Source organism: Ranitomeya variabilis, chromosome 5 (assembly GCF_051348905.1).
Source record: "Ranitomeya variabilis isolate aRanVar5 chromosome 5, aRanVar5.hap1, whole genome shotgun sequence".
Lineage (NCBI taxonomy): Eukaryota > Metazoa > Chordata > Amphibia > Anura > Dendrobatidae > Ranitomeya > Ranitomeya variabilis.
Genome location: NC_135236.1, coordinates 86834990 through 86860736, shown reverse-complemented (window position 1 = coordinate 86860736; position 25747 = coordinate 86834990). Strand labels below are relative to the sequence as shown.

Here is a 25747-nt window from a genome sequence, read left to right as displayed (position 1 = left end):
GACAGTAGCCCCCACATATATTGTCGGTGATTTTAGAGGAAAATGACATACGAAGTATGAAGATAGGTTTAGCAAATTGAGGTCCGCTTACTAGATAGTAGGAAGACAGAAAAGGGAACTTCACAGTCAGCTGAAAACCCTTTCAAAACACCATCCAGAAATTACTTTAAGACTCTAATATCAACTCATGACACCAGAGTGGCAATTTCAGCTCACAAGAGCTTCCAGCCTCAGAAATATTCAAAAACAGAGAACTGGAACAAAAATGCAAAACAATCTTAGGACTACAAGTCCAACTTAGCTGATAGTAGTCTAGGAGCAGGAACATGCAACAGAAAGGCTTCTGGTAACATTGTTGGCCGGCATAGAAATGACTGAGGAGCAAGGCTAAATAGAAACTCCCACATCCTGATGGAAACAGGTGAACAGAGGAGATGAAGCACACAAGTTCAGTACCACCAGTAACCACCGGGGGAGCCCAGAAACCAAATTCACAACAGAGATGGTAATAAGCATCTTTAAGATCCAGTACTACCATGTAACAGTTAGGGAATAAATTTTTAATGGCTGATCGAATAGATTCCATTTTAAATGTTGTGGGTCTTATGAACATGTTCAGTCTTCTCAAATTAAATATAGTTCTAAAGGATCCGTCAGGTTTAGTAATCAGAAACAAGGGGGAGTAGAACCCCTTCCCTGTTTGAGATGACGGAACCTCTTTTAAGACCCGTTTGGCAAGAAGGGACTTAATTTCTACTTCCAGTGCTTCTTGCTGTAGTCTGGAATTTAGGGAGGTGAGCAGGAAGGAATCCGGAGGTTTTCGGATAAAGTCTAGGGCGAGGCCTGAGGATATTAATTTTAAGGCCCATGGATTAACAGTTATTTTCTTCCACTGATTAATAAATCCTAGAAGTCTACCGCCCACTGGTGGAATAGGGTTCCCGGAATTTTTCGGCTGGCCTGAAGGGACGTTTGTTGAACAAATTGCCCTTCTGCCTGAACTCTTTGTTCCTCCATTGGTCCTTAAAGCCTCCCTTTCTGCCAAATGTTGGCTTCCTGAATGCCCTTCTGTAAGAGGGAACAAAGGGGTTAGGGAAACCCTTCTTTCGCTCACCCGCCTTAGTGAGTATTTCATCCAAAACGGTTCCAAAGAGGTACTCACCCTGACAGGGTATGGCACACAATTTGGATCTGGACTGGGCATCCCCCTTCCAGTTTTTCAACCATAATGCTCGGCGGGCAGTATTGGAGAGGCTAGCTGTCCTGGCCGCCAGGCGCAGAGAATCTATGGAGGCATCGGATATAAAAGCCGCAGCACCCTTAATCAAGGGGATGGATGCACGTAATTTCTCTCTAGATACACCACTTTTGATATTTTGGTCCAGCTGGTCTAACCAAACCAGCATAGATCTACTGGTACATGTGGCTGAAATTGCCGGCCTGAATGCAGTGACACAGGCTTCCCACGACTTTTTCAAAAGTGCGTCCGATTTCCTATCCATGGGATTGGATAAGGAACCTGCATCCTCCACAGGTAAAGAAGAACGGCGAGACGTGGATGCGACAGCCGCATCAACTTTCGGTATCTTAGCCCAGGCATTCAAATCCTCGTCATCAAAGGGGTAACGTCTCTTACAGGATACTGGTATAAACCCCTTCTGCCCCTTACTCCATGCTTTCTTAATGAGGTCCTTTATAGCCTGGTTTACTGGGAATACGTCGCCCTTTCGCTGAGAGAGACCTGAGAACATAACTTCCTGGGCCGTTTGGGGTTCTTTTACCTCAGACACCCCCATCGTACTCCTTACTGATTTAACTAGATTATTCACGCCATCAGTTGGAAAACAGACATAGTCCTCTTCGTCTGATGAACCGGATAGATGAGAGACGTCTGAGTCAATCTCCCCACTTTCCGCTGATGTGTCAGCTTTTGGTGAGGATACTTTCCTACTCCTTTTTTCAAAACTGCCGGAGGGACCACCACTCAACGACTGGAGTTCCTCCCGAATCATTAGCCGTATTTCATTCATTTTAACGGACTCCTCCTGTCGCAGGGTGTTATCTATGCATGCCTGACACAACCTTTTAGAATAAGAGTCAGGCAGGGGCTCGATACATATAGCACATTGTTTGTGCTTGGTCTTCCCTGTCCTTTTTGCCTAAAGAGGGACACAAGCAGAGACCAATATAAGCTTCAGTGAAGCTGCATACCCACTCATCCTGAAGTATATTATATACCGGCTGTTGGGTTGATCGTCCGGCCTGGGGTGTGGAACGGGATGACTTCCTTCCCAATATGTCAGTGGAATCACTCTTTTTAGAGTGTCCATTACTCCTTTTTGCAGCATTACCTGTTATGATCCTAGTGGCAAGGTTCGCAGGTCGGACTAGCTAAGTAACTGAACAGACTGTTGTGGATTCTGTTGGTGGGCTCCCTCTGGTGGTTACTGCTGGTACTGGGTGACTTTGGTGGGTTGCGGCCTTTGGTTTCCACCTGTCCATCAGAGGCTGGGTGTTTCCTATTTTACCTGGCCTTTCTGTCATTTCCCTTGCCGGCTATCAATGTGTTCAGATGTGCTCTGTTTGGTTCCTGCCTACCTGCTCCCAGATCTTTCAGGATAAGCCAAGTGCTGATTTTCAGTTGTTTGGTTTTTGGTCCAGCTTGCTTAGAATGTCTCTATGCTAGCTGGTTGCTCTAGTGGACTGAGGTTCTCCCCATGTGCCATGAGTTGGCACATGGGTTCTTGTAATCTCAGGATGTTTTTTTTTTGATTAGGGTTTTTTGCTGACCGCTCAGTCCCCCTTTTGTATCATTCTGCTTTCTAGTTTTCAGCGGGCCTCTATTTGCTAAAGCTATATACATCATCTCTATGTGTGTGCCTTCCTCTCATTTCACCGTCAATACATGTGGGGGGCAACTATACCTTTGGGGTTAATTCCTCTGGAGGCAAGTGAGGTCTTGTTTTCTCTGCAGTACTAGTTAGCTCTTAGGCTGGTGCGTGGCGTCTAGAACCAACGTAGGCACGCTCCCTGGCTATCTCTAGTTGCGTTTGTCAGGCGTAGGGCAGCGGTCAGCCCAGGTTCCATCACCCTAGAGCTCGTCCGATATTTTGTTATACTTTGCTTGTCCTGTGCTATCCCTAGACATTGGGGATTCATGACAGTATAGCCGGCCCACAAAGTGTTAATTGTTTGGGCTGAAGCAGGAGGAAAAGAAGTGTTCAAGGAAATTTTATTTTTTTTTTTCCTTCACAGTTTTGCTGCCTAGCCCTTAATTGCTGTCTAGCTGCTTCTTACCTCCTCTTAACCCTTGAATGGCTCTGATCTTAGCTGTTTATCATGGATGTCCAGAGTTTGGCTTCCAGCCTGAGTAATCTCGCGGCAAAGGTTCAAAACATACAGGATTTTGTTGTTCACACTCCCATGTCTGAACCTAGAATTCCTATTCCAGAGTTTTTTTCTGGAGATAGATCTACCTTCCTGAATTTCAGGAACAATTGTAAATTGTTTCTCTCTTTGAAATCTCGCTCCACTGGAGACCCTGCTCAACAGGTCAAGATTGTTATATCGTTCCTACGGGGCGACCCTCAGAATTGGGCATTTGCATTGGCACCAGGGGATCCTGCATTGCTCAGTGTGGATGCGTTTTTTCTGGCATTGGGATTGCTCTATGAGGAACCTAACCTAGAGATTCAGGCTGAAAAGGCTTTATTAGCCCTCTCTCAGGGGCATGATGAAGCGGAAATATATTGTCAGAAATTTCGGAAATGGTCGGTGCTTACTCAGTGGAATGAGTGCGCCCTGGCTGCAAACTTCAGAAATGGTCTTTCTGAGGCCATTAAGGATATTATGGTGGGGTTCCCTGCGCCTACAGGTCTGAATGAGTCTATGGCTATGGCCATTCAGATTGATCGGCGTTTACGGGAGCGCAAACCCGTGCACCAGTTGGCGGTGTCTTCTGAACAGGCACCTGAGACTATGCAATGTGATAGAATTCAGTCCAGAAGTGAACGGCAAAATTATAGGCGGAAAAATGGTTTGTGTTTTTATTGTGGTGATTCAGCTCATGTTATATCAGCATGCTCTAAACGCACAAAAAGGGTTGATAAATCTTTTGCCATTGATACTCTGCAGTCTAAGTTCATTTTGTCTGTGACTCTGATTTTTTCACTGTCTTCCATTTCCGTCGATGCCTATGTGGATTCAGGCGCTGCCCTGAGTCTTATGGATTGGTCATTTGCTAAACGCTGCGGTTTTAGTCTAGAGCCTCTGGAAGTTCCTATTCCTCTGAAGGGAATTGATTCTACACCATTGGCTATGAATAAACCGCAGTATTGGACACAAGTGACCATGCGCATGACTCCCGTTCATCAGGAGGTGATTCGCTTCCTTGTACTGTATAATTTACATGATGTACTAGTGCTTGGTCTGCCATGGTTACAAACTCATAATCCTGTCCTGGACTGGAAAACAATGTCTGTGCTAAGCTGGGGATGTCAGGGGGTTCATGATGATGCACCTCCGATGTCAATCGCTTCATCGACTCCTTCGGAGATCCCTGCGTTTTTGTCAGATTATAAGGATGTTTTTGAGGAGCCTAAGCTCAATTCGCTCCCTCCTCATAGAGAGTGTGACTGTGCTATAGAATTGATTCCTGGCAGTAAGTTCCCTAAGGGTCGTTTATTTAATCTGTCACTGCCAGAGCATACTGCTATGCGGAATTATATTAAGGAGTCCTTGGAAAAGGGACATATTCGTCCATCTTCGTCCCCTCTGGGAGCAGGTTTTTTTTTTCGTGGCAAAAAAAGATGGTTCCCTGAGGCCTTGTATAGATTATCGCCTTCTGAATAAGATTACAGTCAAATACCAGTATCCATTGCCATTATTTACTGATTTGTTTGCTCGCATTAAGGGGGCTAGGTGGTTCACTAAAATAGATCTTCGTGGTGCGTATAATCTGGTGCGGATAAAACAGGGTGATGAGTGGAAAACCGCATTTAATACGCCTGAGGGCCATTTTGAGTATTTGGTAATGCCTTTTGGACTCTCCAATGCTCCGTCAGTCTTTCAGTCCTTTATGCACAATATTTTCCGTGAATATCTGGATAAGTTTATGATTGTGTATTTGGATGATATTTTGGTGTTTTCTGATGACTGGGAGTCTCATGTTCTACAGGTCAGGAAGGTGTTTCAGGTTTTGCGGGCCAATTCTCTGTTTGTGAAGGGCTCAAAGTGTCTCTTCGGAGTCCAGAAGATTTCTTTTTTGGGGTACATTTTTTCTCCTTCTACTATTGAGATGGATCCCGTTAAGGTTCAGGCTATTTGTGACTGGACACAACCTACATCTGTTAAGAGCCTTCAGAAGTTCTTGGGGTTTGCTAATTTTTATCGTTGGTTCATTGCTAATTTTTCCAGTATTGTTAAACCTTTGACTGATTTGACTAAAAAGGGTGCTGATGTTGCTGATTGGTCTCCTGCGGCCGTGGAGGCCTTTCGGGAACTTAAGCGCCGGTTTTCTTCTGCTCCTGTGTTGTGTCAACCAGATGTGTCACTTCCTTTTCAGGTGGAGGTTGATGCTTCCGAGATTGGAGCGGGGGCGGTTTTGTCACAGAGAAGTTCTAATGGCTCGGTGACGAAGCCATGTGCTTTCTTCTCTAGAAAATTCTCGCCCGCCGAGCGCAATTATGATGTGGGTAATCGGGAGCTTTTGGCCATGAAGTGGGCATTTGAGGAGTGGCGTCATTGGCTTGAGGGTGCTAAACATCGTGTGGTGGTCTTGACTGATCACAAGAATCTCATTTACCTTGAGTCTGCCAGGCGTTTGAATCCTAGACAGGCTCGTTGGTCATTATTTTTTTCTCGTTTCAATTTCGTGGTTTCATACCTGCCAGGTTCAAAGAATGTGAAGGCAGATGCTCTTTCCAGGAGTTTTGTGCCTGATTCTCCTGGAGACACTGGGCCTGCTGGTATCCTTAGGGATGGGGTAATATTGTCCGCCGTATCCCCAGACTTGCGACGCGCATTGCAGGAGTTTCAGGTGGATAAACCGGATCGATGTCCACCAGAAAGACTGTTTGTTCCGGATGATTGGACCAGTAGAGTCATCTCCGAGGTCCATTCTTCTGTGTTGGCTGGTCATCCTGGAATATTTGGTACAAGAGATTTGGTGGCCAGGTCTTTTTGGTGGCCTTCCTTGTCTAGGGATGTGCGTACCTTTGTGCAGTCTTGTGAAGTGTGTGCTCGAGCTAAGCCTTGCTGTTCACGGGCTAGTGGGTTGTTGTTATCTTTGCCCATCCCGAAGAGGCCTTGGACGCACATTTCCATGGATTTTATTTCTGATCTCCCGGTTTCACAGAAAATGTCCGTTATCTGGGTTGTGTGTGACCGCTTTTCTAAGATGGTTCATTTGGTGCCCTTGCCTAAGTTACCCTCCTCCTCTGAGTTGGTTCCTTTGTTTTTTCAGAACGTGGTTCGTTTGCATGGGATTCCGGAGAATATCGTTTCTGACAGGGGATCCCAGTTTGTGTCTAGATTTTGGCGGACGTTTTGTGCCAAGATGGGCATTGATTTGTCTTTCTCGTCTGCATTCCATCCTCAGACGAATGGCCAGACGGAGCGAACTAATCAGACCTTGGAAACTTATTTGAGGTGTTTTGTTTCTGCTGATCAGGATGACTGGGTTGCTTTTTTGCCACTGGCCGAATTTGCTCTTAATAATCGGGCTAGTTCTGCCACGTTGGTCTCTCCTTTTTTTTGTAATTCGGGGTTTCATCCTCGTTTTTCCTCTGGTCAGGGGGAATCTTCGGATTGTCCTGGAGTAGACGTGGTGGTGGACAGGCTACATCAGATTTGGAATCAGGTGGTGGACAATTTGAAGTTCTCTCAGGAGAAGACTCAGCAGTTTGCTAATCGCCGTCGCCGCGTGGGTCCCCGACTTTTTGTTGGGGACTTGGTGTGGTTGTCTTCTCGTTTTGTCCCTATGAAGGTCTCTTCTCCTAAGTTCAAGCCTCGGTTCATCGGTCCTTATAGGATCTCGGAGATTCTTAACCCTGTATCTTTTCGTTTGGATCTCCCAGCATCGTTTGCTATTCATAATGTGTTCCATCGGTCGTTGTTGCGGAGGTATGAGGTGCCCGTTGTTCCTTCGGTCGAGCCTCCTGCTCCGGTGCTGGTGGAGGGAGAATTGGAGTATGTTGTTGAAAAGATCTTGGATTCTCGTGTTTCCAGACGCAAACTCCAGTATTTGGTTAAGTGGAAGGGTTATGGTCAGGAGGATAATTCCTGGGTGGTCGCCTCCGATGTTCACGCGACTGATTTGGTCCGCACCTTCCATAGAGCTCACCCTGATCGCCCTGGGGGTTCTCGTGAGGGTTCGGTGACCCCTCCTCAAGGGGGGGGTACTGTTGTGGATTCTGTTGGTGGGCTCCCTCTGGTGGTTACTGCTGGTACTGGGTGACTTTGGTGGGTTGCGGCCTTTGGTTTCCACCTGTCCATCAGAGGCTGGGTGTTTCCTATTTTACCTGGCCTTTCTGTCATTTCCCTTGCCGGCTATCAATGTGTTCAGATGTGCTCTGTTTGGTTCCTGCCTACCTGCTCCCAGATCTTTCAGGATAAGCTAAGTGCTGATTTTCAGTTGTTTGGTTTTTGGTCCAGCTTGCTTAGAATGTCTCTATGCTAGCTGGTTGCTCTAGTGGACTGAGGTTCTCCCCATGTGCCATGAGTTGGCACATGGGTTCTTGTAATCTCAGGATGGTTTTTTTGATTAGGGTTTTTTGCTGACCGCTCAGTCCCCCTTTTGTATCATTCTGCTTTCTAGTTTTCAGCGGGCCTCTATTTGCTAAAGCTATATACATCATCTCTATGTGTGTGCCTTCCTCTCATTTCACCGTCAATACATGTGGGGGGCAACTATACCTTTGGGGTTAATTCCTCTGGAGGCAAGTGAGGTCTTGTTTTCTCTGCAGTACTAGTTAGCTCTTAGGCTGGTGCGTGGCGTCTAGAACCAACGTAGGCACGCTCCCTGGCTATCTCTAGTTGCGTTTGTCAGGCGTAGGGCAGCGGTCAGCCCAGGTTCCATCACCCTAGAGCTCGTCCAATATTTTGTTATACTTTGCTTGTCCTGTGCTATCCCTAGCCATTGGGGATTCATGACAACAGACTACTAGCTCTGGGGAAGTGGTAACTAGATTGACTGCAACCTGATCCTATCCGCAAACAACTATAGGCAGCCGTGGAACGTTACCTAAAAAATCCTAGACGTCTCGTCACGGCCTGAGAAACTGACTATTTCTGAAGGGAAAGTAAGTCCTCACTTGCCTCAGTGGAAGACCCCAAAGATATAGAATAGCCCCCCACAAATATTAACGGTGAGTTAAGGGGAAAGCACAAACGCAGAGATGAAATCAGATTTAGCAAATGAGGCCCGCTAATACTAGATAGCAGAAAATAGGAAGGAAACTGTGCGGTCAATAAAAAACCCTATTCAAAATATCCACGCAGAGATTGCTCGAGCCCCCGCACCAACTAACGGTGCGGGGGAAGCAACTCCGTACCCCAGAGCTTACCAGCAAAAAGAAATCACATGTTAGCAAGCTGGACTAGACTCATCATACACAGAAATCATATTGCAGGCAGATGAGCAAAAAATATTCAAACAGAACTTAGCTTATCCTGAAGAGGCAGAAAACGAGATAATCAGGAGTAATCAGAATAGCACTGAATACATTGACAGCCGGCAACAAGTGGGAGTGAAGCAGAGCTAAATAGGAGCCTCCCTGGTGAATAACGAGGCAGCTGATCCAGCAGACCCGCAGGATAATAAACCAAACCACCAGGGGGAGCCAAAAAACCAAAGTCACACAATACCATCTGTGACCACAAGAGGGAGCCTGAAAACGGAGTTCACAACAATTACCACTGGGTACTAGTGGCTCTCCTACAGGGTGCTCACAGACTTCCTCTTGGGACGACATAATGCACGCTGTCTGCACTCCATAAACGTATTTTATAGTGCAGGATGTTAATTACACAGCCCCTGCAGCTGTACCCTTTTTTCTTTTTTTTTACCTGCTGTCGCCTCCAGGGAGCAAGTGGGAACCGCCAGGAGGAATCCAATATGGCGGTTCACCCGGAAATACAATGCCGACCTCAGGGGTTCGGCCATACTACATCCGGGATCCCGGTCGCACTGCGCATGCGCCGGCGTCTGCCGCAGATTCCCGGCTCTGCAACCCCGCACCATCATACCTGAGGGACCGGGGGGAACCACCGCTGTCCAGCGCCACACCTCTCCAGACCGGGACCGACCAGGTACATCACCGTACTCTCTCGGTCGTCCCTAACAACGATGTCCCAGCAGGGAGACTGTTGATATCTTCAGGCCCCACAATTTGGCCACCGCAGACGAGGAGGGAGCCATCAGGAACCCCCGACTCTGCTTTTACTCGCTCTGGAGCCCCTGCCGCTCAGCAGAGACGCACAGGCGGCATCCAGGCGAGTTTTTCCTCTTCTTAGAAAACTACAGAGATCTTCTCTGTGGGTTCCCTTCTAGGAACAGGAAACCAACTGAGGAGCGAGGGGGGGCCGCCCCTTTTATCTCTCTGTAGGTTTCCTGTTCCTAGGGGCGGATCCCCTCTCTCAGTGGGTGCTGTCGTGGCGAATAGAAAAAATTGTTTTATTTTTACGGCTCTGCATTATAAACTTCTGTGAAGCACTTGGTGGGTCAAAGTGCTCACCACGCCTCTAGATAAGTTCCTTAGGGGGTCTACTTTCCAAAATGGTGTCACTTGTGGGGGGTTTCAATGTTTAGGCACATCAGTGGCTCTCCAAACGCAACATGGCGTCCCATCTCAATTCCTGTCAATTTTGCATTGAAAAGTCAAACGGCGCTCCTTCCCTTCCGAGCTCTCCCATGCGCCCAAACAGTTGTTTACCCCCACATATGGGGTATCAGCGTACTCAGGACAAATTGTACAACAACTTTTGGGGTCCAATTTCTTCTCTTACCCTTGGGAAAATAAAAAATTGGGGGCGAAAATATATTTTTTCACAAAAATTATGATTTTTTATTTTTACGGTTCTGCATTATAAACTTAGGTGAAGAACTTGGTGGGTCAAAGTGCTCACCACACCTCTAGATAAGTTCCTTAGGGGGTCTACTGTCCAAGATGGTGTCACTTGTGGGGGTTTCAATGTTTAGGCACATCAGTGGCTCTCCAAACGCAACATGGCGTCCCATCTCAATTCCTGTCAATTTTGCATTGAAAAGTCAAACGGCGCTCCTTCGCTTCCGAGCTCTGTCATGTGCCCAAACAGTGGTTTACCCCCACATATGGGGTATCGGCGTACTCAGGACAAATTGTACAACATCTTTTGCGGTCCATTTTCTCCTGTTACCCTTGGTAAAATAAAACAAATTGGGGCTGAAGTAAATTTTTTGTGAAAAAAAGTTAAAATGTTCATTTTTATTTAAACATTCCAAAAATTCCTGTGAAGCACCAGAAGGGTTAATAAACTTCTTGAATGTGGTTTTGAGCACCTTGAGGGGTGCAGTTTTTATAATGGTGTCACACTTGGGTATTTTCTATCATATAGACCCCTCAAAATGACTTCAAATGAGATGTGGTCCCTAAAAAAAAATGGTGTTGTAAAAATGAGAAATTGCTGGTCAACTTTTAACCCTTATAACTCCCTAACAAAAAAAATTTTGGTTCCAAAATGGTGCTGATGTAAAGTAGACATGTGGGAAATGTTACCTATTAAGTATTTTGTGTGACATATCTCTGTGATTTAAGGGCATAAAAATTCAAAGTTGGAAAATTGCAAAATTTTAAAAAATTTTCGCCAATTTTCCATTTTTTTCACAAATAAACGCAGGTAATATCAAAGAAATTTTACCACTATCATGAAGTACAATATGTCACGAGAAAACAATGTCAGAATCACCAGGATCCGTTGAAGCGTTCCAGAGTTATAACCTCATAAAAGGGACAGTGGTCAGAATTGTAAAAATTGGCCTGGTCATTAACGTGCAAACCACCCTTGGGAGTGAAGGGGTTAAATGTTAAAATGAGGCGCGAACAAATGTAGAATTCTACCATTTATTGTAATGAGGCTAGGCTATCTGTCACATTATGACATGGTGAGGTATGATGAGTTCCATATATCCCAGATCTTATCAAATTTTCCCATACAGCCCCTATTCTGGTATAATGTACGTTCATAAGTTACAACTGAATTCACCAGATCAATCCAGGCCCTAAGGGATGGATGATTGTTTCCCATCCAGCGCAAAGCTATTATTTTCCTTGGCAGAAAAAGCATTTCTCTCAAAAAAATTTGAACATGGTGCCCCCAAGTCTCTTCTTCCAGTACCCCGAATAAACATATTAATGGGTTCAAAGGAACGGAGATATGTACAAGGGAGGTTAGTAACGATGTCACCTTGCTCCAAAAGGATTGAATAACTGGACATCCCAAGACCACATGTAAAAAATCTGCTTCCCCTGTATGGCATCTCAGACATTCTGAAGAGTTAAGGTACCTTCACACGAAGCGACGCTGCAGCGATAGCGACAACGATGCCGATCGCTGCAGCGTCGCTGTTTGGTCGCTGGAGAGCTGTCACACAGACCGCTCTCCAGCGACCAACGATGCCGAGGTCCCCGGGTAACCAGGGTAAACATCGGGTTGCTAAGCGCAGGGCCGCGCTTAGTAACCCGATGTTTACCCTGGTTACCAGCGTAAAAGTAAAAATAACAAACAGTACATGCTCACCTGGGCGTCCCCCGGCGTCCGCTTCCTGTACTGTGTGAGCGCCGGCCCTAACAGCAGAGCGGTGACGTCACCGCTGTGCTTTTACTTTCACTTTAGGGCCGGCGCTCAGTCAGAGCAGGAAGCGGACGGCAGGGGACGCGCAGGTGAGTATGTAGTGTTTGTTTTTTTTACTTTTACGCTGGTAACCAGGGTAAACATCGGGTTACTAAGCGCGGCCCTGCGCTTAGTAACCCGATATTTACCCTGGTTACCAGCGTAAAACATCGCTGGTATCGTTGCTTTTGGTGTCAAACCTGACAATACACGCCGGTCTGACGACCAAATAAAGTTCTGAACTTTATTCAACGACCAGCGATATCACAGCAGGATCCAGATCGCTGCTGCGTGTCAAACACAACGATATCGCTAGCCAGGACGCTGCAACGTCACGGATCGTTGTCGTTCTCGTTGTAAAGTCGTTTCGTGTGAAGGTACCTTTAGTCCTACAAAATTTTAAATAGTCGTGACGGGGTTAAATATGATTGATGTATTATATATAGTTGGATCATTTTATTGTTGGCCGAAGGGGAGACCCTAGATGGGGATTCAAGAATTGTCTCCCAGTCCTCATCTTGAAGATCAGGAAATAGGAGTTTCCATTTTTCCTTAACCGGCAATGCCGCCGAATCCGCACTCACGGACAGCATATGAGTGTACAATGTGGATATAAGACCCCGGGGGCCCCTGTGATTTAAGGATCCCTATTAATGGGAAGGATGATATTGTTAGCATGGTATTTACTCTGCGCATGTACGATTTGTTATCTGCAGCTCAGATCAGCAATACAAAGTATTGGGGCCTCGGGATATCATACTTAGTCTGTAACTGTTCGAAAGACATTAACCCCTTCGCGACATGCGCCGTACTAGTACTGCGCTGCCGGCACTGCATTAGTGCCAGCCGCATTACTAGTACGGCGCCCCGATCACCGCGGTCACGCGCTGAGCGCCGCGGTGATCGGATGCGGGTGTCAGCTGTAACCCCTCTGATGCCGCTGTCAATAGTGACAGCGGCATAGAGGGGGATCGCGCAGGGACGGGGGCTCCCTGCGCTCTCCCACCGGAGCAACGCGATGAGATCGCACTGCTCCGGTGACCTGGAAGGAGTCCCCGGATCCAAGATGGCCGCGGGACTCCTTCCGGGTCATGAGATGACCCTGCTTGCCGGCGTCTGCTGAGAATCCTCATAGCAGGCGCCGGCAAGCCTGTGGAACGTGCCTGTCACATCGGTGATCAGACAGAGTGCTGTGCACACTGTCTGATCACCGATCTGTGATGTCCCCTCCTGGGACAAAGTAAAAAAGTAAAAAAAAAAATTTTCCACATGTGTAAAAAAATAAATAAAAAAAAATTCCTAAATAAAGAAAAAAAAAAAAAAATTCCCATAAATACATTTCTTTATCTAAATAAAAAAAAAAAAAATCACACAATAAAAGTACACATATTTGGTATCGCCGCGTCCGTAACGACCCCACCTATAAAACTATATCACTAGTTAACCCCTTCAGTGAACACCGTAAAAAAAAAAAAAAAAAAAAAGAGGCAAAAAACAACGCTTTATTCTCATACCGCCAAACAAAAAGTGGAATAACACGCGATCAAAAAGACGGATATAAATAAGCATGGTACCGCTGAAAACGTCATCTTGTCCCGCAAAAAAAAAGCCGCCATACAGCATCATCAGCAGAAAAATATAAAAGTTATAGCTCTCAGAATAAAGCGATGCAAAAACAATTATTTTTTTATATAAAATAGTTTTTATTGTGTAAAAGCGCCAAAACATAAAAAAATTACATAAATGAGGTATCGCTGTAATCGTACTGACCCGAAGAATAAAACTGCTTTATCCTTTTTACCAAACGCGGAACGGTATAAATGCCCCCCCCCCTAAAAGAATTTCAGGAATTGCTGATTTTTGTTCATTCCGCCTCCCAAAAATCAGAATAAAAAGCGATCAAAAAATGTCATGTACCCGAAAATGGTACCAATAAAAACGTCAACTCGTCCCGCAAAAAGCAAGATCTCACATGACTCTGTGGACCAAAATCTGGAAAAATTATAGCTCTCAAAATGTGGTGATGCAAAAACTATTTTTTGCAATAAAAAGCGTCTTTTAGTGTGTGACGGCTGTCAATCATAAAAATCCGCTAATAAACCCGCTATAAAAGTAAATCAAATCCCCCTTCATCACCCCCTTAGTTAGGGCAAAATAATACAATTTAAAAAAATATATTTATTTCCATTTTCCCGTTAGGCTACTTTCACACTAGCGTCAGTACGGGGCCGTCGCGCTGCGTCGGCCCGACATACCGACGTATACTGTGCAAGCGCCGCACAACGGGGGCATCGGATGCTGTTTTTCCACGCATCCGCTGCCCCATTGTGAGGTGCGGGGAGATGGGGGCGGAGTTCCAGCCGCGCATGCGCGGTCGGAAATGGTGGACCGTCGGCACAAAAAAAGTTACATGTAACGTTTGTTGCTGCCGGCGGTCCGCCACAACACGACGCAACCGTCGCACGACGCTTGCGACGTGTGTCAATATGTCGCTAATGTTAGTCTATGGGGAAAAAACGCACCCTGCAGATGACTTTGCAGGATGCGTTTTTTCGCCAAAACGACGCATTGCGACGTATGCAAAAAAACGCTAGTGTGAAAGTAGCGCTAGGGTTAGGACTAGGGTTAGGGTTGGGGTTAGGGCTGGGGTTAGGGTTGGGGTTTCAGTTAGAATTGGGGAGTTTTCACTGTTTAGGCACATCAGGGGCTCTCCAAACGCGACATGGCGTCCGATCTCAACGCGTTTGTTTGCGTTAAAAACGCATGCGTTTTTATAGAAAAAAACCAGAACACACACTGAAAAGTCACCCACCACCATCAAGGTGATAAAGGGATCCAAACCCTAACCCTAACCCTACCCCTAAACTCACCCCTAACCGTTTAATGAACATTTTCTGACAGTCATAGTGCCACGTATTTCAGTGCCACGTATTTCAGTGCCACGTCTTTCAGTGCCACGTCTTTCAGTGCCACGTCTTTCAGTGCCACGATATTTCAGTGCCACGTATTTCAGTGCCACGATATTTCAGTGCCACGATATTTCAGTGCCACGATATTTCAGTGCCACGTCTTTCAGTGCCACGATATTTCAGTGCCACGATATTTCAGTGAAATACGTGGCACTGAAATATCGTGGCATTTACGTGAAATACGTGGCACTTATATGCGTGGCACTTATATGCGTGGCACTTATATGCGTGGCACTTATATGCGTGGCCACTGAAATATCGTGGCACTTATATACGTATATACGTATATAAACGTATTTCAGTGCCACATATTTCAGTGCCACGTATTTCAGGTTAGGGTTAGGGGTAGGGTTTTTTGGTTTTTTCTCGTTTTCTTGTGTTTTTCTATAAAAACGCATGCGTCTAAAAAACGCATGCGTTTTACCGCGTTTACATGCGTTTTTTCACACATGCGTTTTTAAAAAAAACACATTTAGATAAAAACGCAAGTGTGAAACCAGCCTTACCCTTGGGAAAATAAAAACGTGGGGGCTAAAATATAATTTTCGTGGAAAAAAATATTTTTTATTTTCGCGGCTTTGCATTATAAACTGTAGTGAAACACTTGGGGGTTCAAAGTTCTCACAACACATCTAGATAAGTTCCGTGGGGGGTCTAGTTTCCAATATGGGGTCACTTGTGGGGGGTTTCTACTGTTTAGGTACATCACGGGCTCTGCAAATGCAACAAGACACCTGCAGACCAATCCATCTAAGTCTGCATTTCAAACGGCGCTCCTTCCCTTCCGAGCTCTGCCGTGCGCCCAAACAGTGGTTCCCCCCAATGTATGGGTTATCAGCGTACTCAGGACAAATTGGACAATAACTTTTGTGGTCCAATTTCTCCTGTTACCCTTGGGGAAAAAAAATTGCGGGCTAAAACATCATTTAGTGGAAAGAAAAAATGATTTTTTAATTTTCATAGCGCTACATTCTAAACTTTAGTGAAACAATTGGGGGTTAAAAGTGCTCACCACACATCTAGATAAGTTCCTTAGGGGGTCTTCTTTCCAAAATGGTGTCACTTGTGGGGGTTTCCACTGTTTAGGCACGTCAGGGGCTCTCCAAACACGACATGGGTTCCGATCTCAATTCCAGCCAATTTTGCATTGAAAAGTCAAATGGCGCTCCTTCCCTTCCGAGCTCTGCCATGCGCCCAAACAGTGGTTTATCCCCATATATGAAGTATCAGCATACTCAGGACAAATTGCACAACAACTTTTGGGGTCCAATTTATCCTGCTACCCTTGGGAAAATAAAAAAATTTGGGGCAAAAAGATCATTTTTGTGAAAATTAATATTAATTTTTTTTTACGGCTCTACATTATAAACTTCTGTGAAGCACTTGGAGGTTCAAAGTGCTCACCACACATCTAGATTAGTTCCTTAGAGGGTCTACTTTCCAAAATTGTGTCACTTGTGGGGGTTTCCACTGTTTAGGCACGTCAGGGGCTCTCCAAACACGACATGGGTTCCGATCTCAATTCCAGACAATTTTGCATTGAAAAGTCAAATGGCGCTCCTTCCCTTCCGAGCTCTGCCATGTGCCCAATCAATGGTTTACCCCAACATGTGGGGTATCGGCGTACTCAGGACAAATTGTACAACGACTTTTTTGGTCCAATTTCTCCTGTTACTCTTGGTAAAATAAAACAAATTGGATCTGAAGTAAAAATTTTGTGAAAAAAAAGTTAAATGTTCAATTTTTTTTAAACATTCCAAAAATTCCTGTGAAGCACCTGAAGGGTTAATAAACTTTTTTAATGTGGTTTTGAGTACCTTGAGGGGTGCAGTTTTTAGAATGGTGTCACTTTTGGGCATTTTCTGTCATATAGACCCCTCAAAGTCACTTCAAGTGTGAGGTGGTCCGTAAAAAAAAATGGTTTTGCAAATTTTGTTGCAAAAATGAGAAATTGCTTTTCAACTTTTAACCCTTATAACTCCCTAACAAAAAAAAATTATGTTTCCAAAATTGTGCTGATGTAAAGCAGACATGTGGGAAATGTTGTTTATTAACTATATTATGTGATATAACTCTCTAATTTAAGGGCATAAAAACGAAAAATTTGAAAATTGCGAAATTTTCATAATTTTCGACAAATTTCTGTTTTTTTTCACAAATAAATGCAAGTCATATCGAAGAAGTTTTACCACTATCATAAAGTACAATATGTCACGAGAAAACAGTCTCAGAATCACCAAGATCCGTTGAAGCGTTTCAGAGTTATGACCTCATAAAGTGATAGTGGTCAGAATTGTAAAAATTGGCCGTGTCAGTTAGGTGAAAACAGGCTTCGGGGTGAAGGGGTTAAGACGCCCTGCTCATATAAATTATTAATGGAAACAACACCGCATGAGGTCCAGAATTGAGTAGATGGGTGGTTCAGTAGCTCCGGGAAGTACATATTATTCCCAAACATTTTAATGTTTCCATTGACGTAGCCATATGAGTGCTTATTTTATTGAGAGAGGAGTTATAGTTTTTAATTAGTTTTTAATGGCGTAATTTTTGGGTACAAAATGTGTTGTAAACTTATTTATTTTTGCAGGAAATAAAAAAAAACAAAAAAAAAAAAAACACAGCCATTCCACAATGTTTTTGGTTTTATTTCTTGGGATTTATTTTTAGTGGCATTCACCATGCAATGTAAGTGATTAATTGGCTCGAGGAGCCCATTTCCATTGTCTAAGAACTTAGATGCATCAAGTGTTTCGGACTCCAGTCTGTTTACCTGCCCGTCGAGCGGTCATCACGTGAGCACTTGTACGCGATTTGCATACTTGCGGTAATGTGCCACAAATCTCCTCCTGGATCTCTCCATCACCCCAAAAACCCTTTAACCCAGAGGTATCAAACGCTGCCGGGTAAATGGGCAGCACATGAAAATAAAAATGTGAAAATGATGGGCTGTATTCTTTGCGGGACAAGATGATGCTTTCAGTGAAACCATTTTTTTAATATGACTTTTCATCCTTTAACATTTTGGGCTTTTTTTAAATTATTTTAATGGTATTTATCATAAGGGTTATGGTACAGGTTTTGGTTTGCATATAAAATAGTTAGTATCAAGATATTTTTGGTATTTTTTCATTACTTTAAAAATTAAAAAATAGATTCTAAATACCGCAACTTTTTTCCCCCTCTTTTTTCCCCTCACCCAGTAATATTGTTTCACAATTAGCCCCATATAATAATTCTGCTCCTTATCCTTTAATGTCCCCCATCCTGGTCCACCCTCCTGTAATAATATCCCTTGTCCTGGTCGTAACCTTGTAATAATATAGTACATGTACTTCTTGTAATAATCCCCATTCTGACATTCTTCACATACAAAAAAAGAAAAAAAATTCTTCTCACCTGCCCTCGTACTCTCCGCGAACAGAGTCATTTTCCTCTTCCACAGCCAGAATGGCGCCTGACGTCAACTACCAGTCTCTGATTGGCTAGAGGCCGGTATAGGTATTGCAGTGCACATTAGGCTGAAAAAATCAAGCGCTGGTATCTGTGACCCCTCGACACAATCATCTCAGAATTTAGGGGCCCTTGGGCTCCAAAGTGTAGAGTGTTTGAGACTTCTGCATGAATTAGTAAGAGTCCTGGACAACCATAGAAATATATATATATAAAAAAATATAATAGTTTAGCATGTTACTCAGCACCCATTGGGGCCCCAAAAATGTCTAGTGATTTGTGCAAATAATATAATAAATAAAGAAGTAGATATTGTAAAAGAGACCCAGTAGGCAATCAGACACCAAAACATGAGGGATTTACTGCTAATATGTTTATAAAAAGTTCCAGATAACGTCTATAAATATAATTAATCATAGAATAAAATCACAATTTCCTAATTGGCACTAACAGTCCTCTCCTTTCTCTTTAGAGGTAAGAACATCCAGGTCCTCTTTCTCTTCATAGTATTCTGTTGCATTAACATGGACTAAGACTGGACGAGACAGAATCTTTAGCGCTTCGAGGTAGCTTGGTGGCGGAGTCCGTGTGTTCTCCAGAGGTCTGGACAAAACACGCAGCGCGTGCATGTAGCTGGGCGGAGGGGTGATGGTGTGATTCAACTGGAAACCATGAGGCGCCAGCAAAGCGTTCACTTCTATTGCCAAAAACAAAAAAAAGGGAAAACAAAACTTGAGGAGAATGCAAGAGTATCTGTTGAAAGAACAATACTTTACGGTTTGTCTGGACCTTTGGAACAGGTATATCTAATCCAAGCAAAAACAAATTTTACTTTTTAAGAAATTCAGCAAAGCAAAAAAAGGCCATTCAATCATTGTGAGACTGACAGTGAGCTAATGAAAGACGTTCAGGTTTCTTTCCAGGAGAATAATAATAATAATAATAATAATAATTTTATTTATATAGCGCCAACATATTCCGCAGCGCTTTACAACTTATAGAGGAGACTTGTACAGACAATAGACATTACAGCATAACAGAAATCACAATTCAAAACAGATACCAGGAGGAATGAGGGCCCTGCTCGCAAGCTTACAAACTATGAGGAAAAGGGGAGACACGAGAGGTGGATGGTAACAATTGCTTTAGTTAGTTGGACCAGCCATAGTGTAAGGCTCGGGTGTTCATGTAAAGCTGCATGAACCAGATAACAGCCTAAGTATGTAGCAGTACAGACACAGAGGCTATTACTGCATAAAGTGTATGAGAACACGATGCAAGGAACCTGATTATGTTTGTTTTTTGTTTTTGTTTTTTTTATTAGGCCACACAGGGATAGTTAGGTTAATGCGTTGAGGCGGTAGGCCAGTCTGAACAAATGCGTTTTTAGGGCGCGCTTAAAACTATGGGGATTGGGGATTAATCGTATTAACCTAGGTAGAGAATCCCCTAATGCCACCAAGAAGGCCGTAAACAAAGCATCTGCATTCAGTCTCCATATCACCATCACTAAACAAGATTCAAGAAGTAGAGAGAGAAACTTGCCCCGACCTCAAGAGATCAACTCCGGTCTCAGGTCTACACAACTCCTATTCAAACTTGTACTCATCACAGAACAGAGTTTCCTGTGTTGGCACCTCATCAGTGCTGTGAGTGAAGGGGGCTGATTGACAAGCTCTACTCAAAAACCAAGTTGGCCCTCTTCTCTGTCTGATAGAAAAAAGGCCTGGCTTAGCTACTGAAATGAGCTTGTCAGCCAGCCCCCTTTACTCACAGCCCTCATGAGGTGCCCATGCCTACACTCACAGCCCTGATGAGGCACCGATACCTTCACTTACAGCCCTGATGAGGTGCCAATGCCTTCACTCACAGCCCTGATGAGGCGCCGATACCTTCACTCACAGCCCTCATGAGGTGCCAATGCCTTCACTCACAGCCCTCATGAGGTGCCCATGCCTTCACTCACCGCCCTCATGAGGTGCCCATGCCTACACTCACAGCCCTGATGAGGCACCGATACCTTCACTCACAGCCCTGATGAGGTGCCAATGCCTTCACTCACAGCCCTGATGAGGCGCCGATACCTTCACTCACAGCCCTCATGAGGTGCCAATGCCTTCACTCACAGCCCTCATGAGGTGCCCATGCCTTCACTCACAGCCCTCATGAGGTGCCCATGCCTTCACTCACAGCCCTCACGAGGTGCCGATACCTTCACTCACAGCCCTGATGAGGTGCCAATGCCTTCACTCACAGCCCTGAGGAGGTGCCAATGCCTTCACTCACAGCCCTGAGGAGGTGCCCATGCCTTCACTCACAGCCCTGATGAGGTGCTGATACAGGAAACTTTTTTCCTGAACTGAGCACAAATTAGAATGGGAGTTGCCTGGATCCAGTACCGATCGCTTCAGATGTGGCCACCATTCTTAATACAAGTATATTAGAAAGTTGTACATTTTTATATATAAAGAAAGAGATAATGTTATTGCAACATGGGATCAGGTGCACAAATCAGTCTCACGGGTTTCATCAATACTAGCACAGAAACCCCTCCCTGATGTGAACGGAGACTTGTCTGCTTCACAAATGCCTCTGTACAGGGGGAAAGTACAGTCTATATTTCACAAGTAAAACTTACCGCTCGGATCCTGCACAACTCCCGGAGAAGATGGAGGACTATTGGTTTCCTGGACTTGGACATTTGGGGGTTCCCGGTGGTAAATGCTCCTCCGTGCATGAATTTCATGATGGGGGTTGGATCTTTTACGGAAAATATAAAGCACGTTCTTGTGCAGACATTGATTACAACATTTCCAAGACTTGACCACTCGAAACCAGCAAAAAATCAGGATCATTATAGCAGCAAAACATATGGTGAGCCAGACGAGCCACGACTCCTCCATTCTGGGGGCACACAGACAGCAGGGTAAGACGGCACATCCACAAGTTACACTCCCTGACGAGCATGGTAGTAGCAATTACATTTTACCCCTTTATTCACACTAGTGGAAACTTATTGTTCTGTCAAATACAATGGAGAAAATGGGGACATAACTTTTAAATAGATGAATAATATGTTATTCATTATCAATTATTTTTTGGCTAATGTTCATATATACTTAAGAAAACCTCTTTACTCCTTTAACGACCTACTGTATACATTTCCATCACAGGTGACTGCGGGTTGTACAGAACGTGCCCAGGAGTTGAGCCCGCTTCTATACAGGTTCTCAAATCTGAGAAAGGCAGTAGATACAGTCAGCCTGTGATATATGTGGCCTCTCTATACTCCACACAACGCTGAAATGCCTTACATATGACCTAGTCAGGTTCTCAGAGTTATATAAAAATGTAATGTTACATAGTAGTAGCAGCTAACCTCTATACATAATATATTTTGTCCTATGAAAATTATTAAACCCAAGAAATATCTAAATTAACATTCAGGTCCACTGCTACCTAATTCAACAACTACCTACATCTCGGCACCGAGTTCTCAATCTGCGCATGTGCCACCTATGGCAGCCATTTTCCAGGACGCCATCACATTGAAAAGCATGGAAAGCATGGGGCTTCGGGGCTTTTGCAAAAAGTCGATAGAGCCACCGCACACTCCCTCCTACCAGCCTGGGGCCCGTAGCTTCACCCCACTACTACCACCGCCGAACACCACTTCATACCAGCCTGGGGCCCGTACCGTCACCCCACTACTACCACCGCCGAACACCACTTCATACCAGCCTGGGGCCCGTACCGTCACCCCACTACTACCACCGCCGAACACCACTTCATACCAGCCTGGGGCCCGTAGCATCACCCCACTACTACTTTGAGATCTTTTGGTTTCAGTCCGACTTTTATTTCATGGGTGAGGTTATTGTATTCTTCTCCAACTGCTAGGGTGAGAGTTAATGGAGAGTTGTCTGGAAGTTTTGGTTTATATAGGGGGACTAGGCAGGGGTGTCTGCTGTCTCCGCTGCTATTTGCGCTGGCAGTGGAACCCCTAGCACAGACAATTAGGAGTTCGGCTTCGGTTAGGGGGTTCCGGTATGGCATGATAGAGGAGAAAATAGCCCTATATGCAGATGACATGTTACTCTTTTTAGAAAATTCTGGAGAGGCCCTGGACGGTGCGATGAATATTCTCAGGACATTTGGTGATATATCAGGTCTTGAAATCAATTGGGCAAAATCAAATATCTTGTTAGTGGATAAAGGGGGTGATGACATCCTGATATCAGGGGAAGGTAGCAAGCTGTCAGTGGTTCAACATTTCAAATATTTGGGTGTTCAAGTGTCTATTCATCTTTGGGGCTACGTTGATTTAAATTTGTCCCCATTGTTGGACAGATTTAGGAAGAAAGTAGGGGCGTGGTGCAAATTATACCTCTCTGTGGTGGGAAGGATAAATTTAATTAAAATGATTATTATGCCCCAATTATTATATATATTGCTTAACTTCCCCATTTGGTTGCCTCAAAAGTGGTTTCATACCATTAACTCTATATTTTGAGACCTCGTTTGGGGAAAGAGACAGCCAAGAATTAGGCTAGAATTGCTTCAGAGGCCTAAAGATGGGGGGGACTAGCTCTTCCGAATCCCTGGATCTACTTTTTAGCAATGCAGGGTCAGCAGAGGAGAGGTTGGAGTGAGGAGAATGGATTGGGCTCGGTCCAGTGGATTTTGGTTTGGTTGGTGGGCAGGGACCCATTGGTTCAGGGCTTGGAGGCAGGGGGATTTGGGAAGTTTAGAACGGCCTATCCTACTTTGACACTGGTTCAAAACGTATGGGAGGCAATTAAAAAGACAAGAGAAGTGCGACTTTTAACAAATCTCTCCCAAATATGGCATAATGAAATACTACCTGAATTTATTAAAATGGGGAAATTCACAAATTGGAAAGCATTGGGTATTCAATATGTGGCTCAGATTCAGGACGCACAAGGATTGTTATCCTTTGAGGCATTGCAGGAGAGTTATGGGTTGCAGGAGACCTGTAGGTTTCAATATGGACAGCTGAGACATGCCTATCTTGCGCAGAGCAAAACGGTTGATATGGGAATTTATAGAGATATTCTGGTAGACTATGTATGTGCGCCGGGAGGAGCGAAATTGGTAGTCTCGGATATTTATAGGGATTTGTTATATACCTTTCTTAATAGATTCCCTATTAAGGCAAAAGAGAAATGGGAGGAAGAGCTGGGAAGGATAGAGGAGGATAAATGGGAGGATATCATGGAGTATATTCCCCAATTATCATTAAGTGAGCCGGGTAGACTCTCGCAGATATACGTGCTCCATAGAGTATATAGAACTCCAGATAGACTTCCGAGTGTCCTAAGTGCCAGTCCGAGGGGGCAGGGATTCTACACATGTCATGGCAATGTACGAGATTGAATTCATACTGTTTGGAAGTGGGAGAAGCAATTGGCTGTACAATCGCAAGCGATCCTGTGATATTTAATTTGGGATACGTGGAAGAGATCCGAGTTCCAAATCATCATAAAGTGGCCATAGCTAGATTATTGTATGTTGCGCGTAAGTTAATTGCCAGGCACTGGTTGAGTGAGGTACCGCCGACTCTGCAGGAATTTTATAGACAGTCTGATATGGTTATTAATTTGGAAAAGGGTATTTATGAGAAAAGGAAAAGTGTGAAAACCTTTGAAACACTTTGGAAACCATGGATGGAGAGGAACTGATTCCAGTGGGATGTTGTTTTATTATGTAAGCAATGTATGCTATTGTCCTATTGTTGTTTATAAAGGCTTTAAGGGAGGGAGGGGGAGGGGGGGGAATTGGGGGTTTGTTTCAAAATGTTTGTAAACATGTCTATTCTCCTTTTTTGACACAATTGTGTGTGGTTGTCAATTTGAATACTGTCAATAAAAATTATCTGATTTAAAGAAAAAACCAAACAAACAAAAACCACCACTTCATACCAGCCTGGGACCCGTAGCATCACCCCACTACTACCACCGCCGAACACCACTCCATACCAGCCTGGGGCTTGCAGCGTCTCCTGCCTCCACCAGCTTCCTGCAGCAGTGACCCTGTCATCTGGGACCTCGCTCCCCCGCCAGCTCCCCACAGTTAGGCCACGTTCACACTTTGCGGCCTCCCTCTGTGGGTTCTCCCGCAGCGGAATTGATAAATCTGCAGGGCAAAACCGCTGCGGTTATCCCTGCAGATTTATCGCGGTTTGTTCCGCGGTTTCCGCTGCGGGATTACTCCTATACTATTGATGCTGCATATGCAGCAATATGCAGCATCAATAGTAATGGTAAAAATAATAAAAATTGGTTATACTCACCCTCTGACGTCCGGATCTCCTCGGCGCTGCACCCGGCGCTCCGGTTCCTTCGTGACGTCACGGTCATGTGACCGCGACGTCACCACAGGTCCTGTTCGGCACAGCAACTGAGACCGGACAGCCGCGTGCAGCGCTGAGAGGTGAGTATATCATCATTTTTTATTTTTATTCTTTTTTTTTTTACACTATTTATGCTTCCCAGGGCCTGGAGGAGAGTCTCCTCTCCTCCACCCCGGGTACCACCCGCACATTAGCCGCTTACTTCCCGCAACGTGGGCACAGCCCCATGCGGGAAGTAAGCGGTTCAATGCTTTCCTATGGGTGCAGAATCGCAGCGATTCTGCACAAAGAAGTGACATGCTGCGGGTTTTAAACCGCTGCGTTTCTGCGCGGTTTTTCCCGCAGCATGTGCACTGCGGTTTGCGGTTTCCATAGGGTTTACATGTTAATGTAAACGCTATGGAAACTGCTGCAGACCCGCAGCATCAAAATCGCCGCGGATCCGCGGGAAAAACCGCAAAGTGTGAACGTGGCCTTAAGCTACTGTTAGGCCACGTTCACACTTTGCGGTTTTTCCCGCGGATCCGCGGCGATTTTGATGCTGCGGGTCCGCAGCAGTTTCCATAGCGTTTACATTAACATGTAAACCCTATGGAAACCGCAGTGCACATGCTGCGGGAAAAAACGCGCAGAAATGCAGCGGTTTAAAACCCGCAGCATGTCACTTCTTTGTGCAGAATCGCTGCGATTCTGCACCCATAGGAAAGCACTTAACCGCTTACTTCCCGCATGGGGCTGTGCCCACGTTGCGGGAAGTAAGCGGCTAATGTGCGGGTGGTACCCGGGGTGGAGGAGAGGAGACTCTCCTCCAGGCCCTGGGAAGCATAAATAGTGTAAAAAAAAAAAAGAATAAAAATAAAAAATGATGTTATACTCACCTCTCAGCGCTGCACGCGGCCGCCCGGTCTCAGTTGCTGTGCGAGCAGGACCTGTGATGACGCCGCAGTCACATGACCGTGACGTCACGAAGGTCCTTCTCGGCACAGCATCTTTGGAACCGGAGCGGCGCGTGCAGCGCCGAGGAGATCCGGACATCAGAGGGTGAGTATAACCTTGTTTTATTATTTTTACCATTACTATTGATGCT

The 25747-nt window shown here is 45.0% G+C and overlaps 1 protein-coding gene across 1 annotated transcript in view; it reads right to left on the bottom strand.

Moving 5' to 3' along the window:
* Positions 1-18645: 18645 nt before the first annotated feature.
* The window catches only part of LOC143775025 (CD5 antigen-like), a 29538-nt gene continuing 22436 nt past the window's right edge, over positions 18646-25747 (bottom strand). The window contains exons 7-8 of the mRNA XM_077262840.1: positions 20926-21191; positions 18646-18984 (exon numbers count right to left, since the gene is read on the bottom strand). Coding sequence (XP_077118955.1) covers positions 18734-18984; positions 20926-21191 — 517 coding nt within the window. The 3' untranslated portion in view covers positions 18646-18733. The remainder of the gene's footprint in view (positions 18985-20925; positions 21192-25747) is intronic.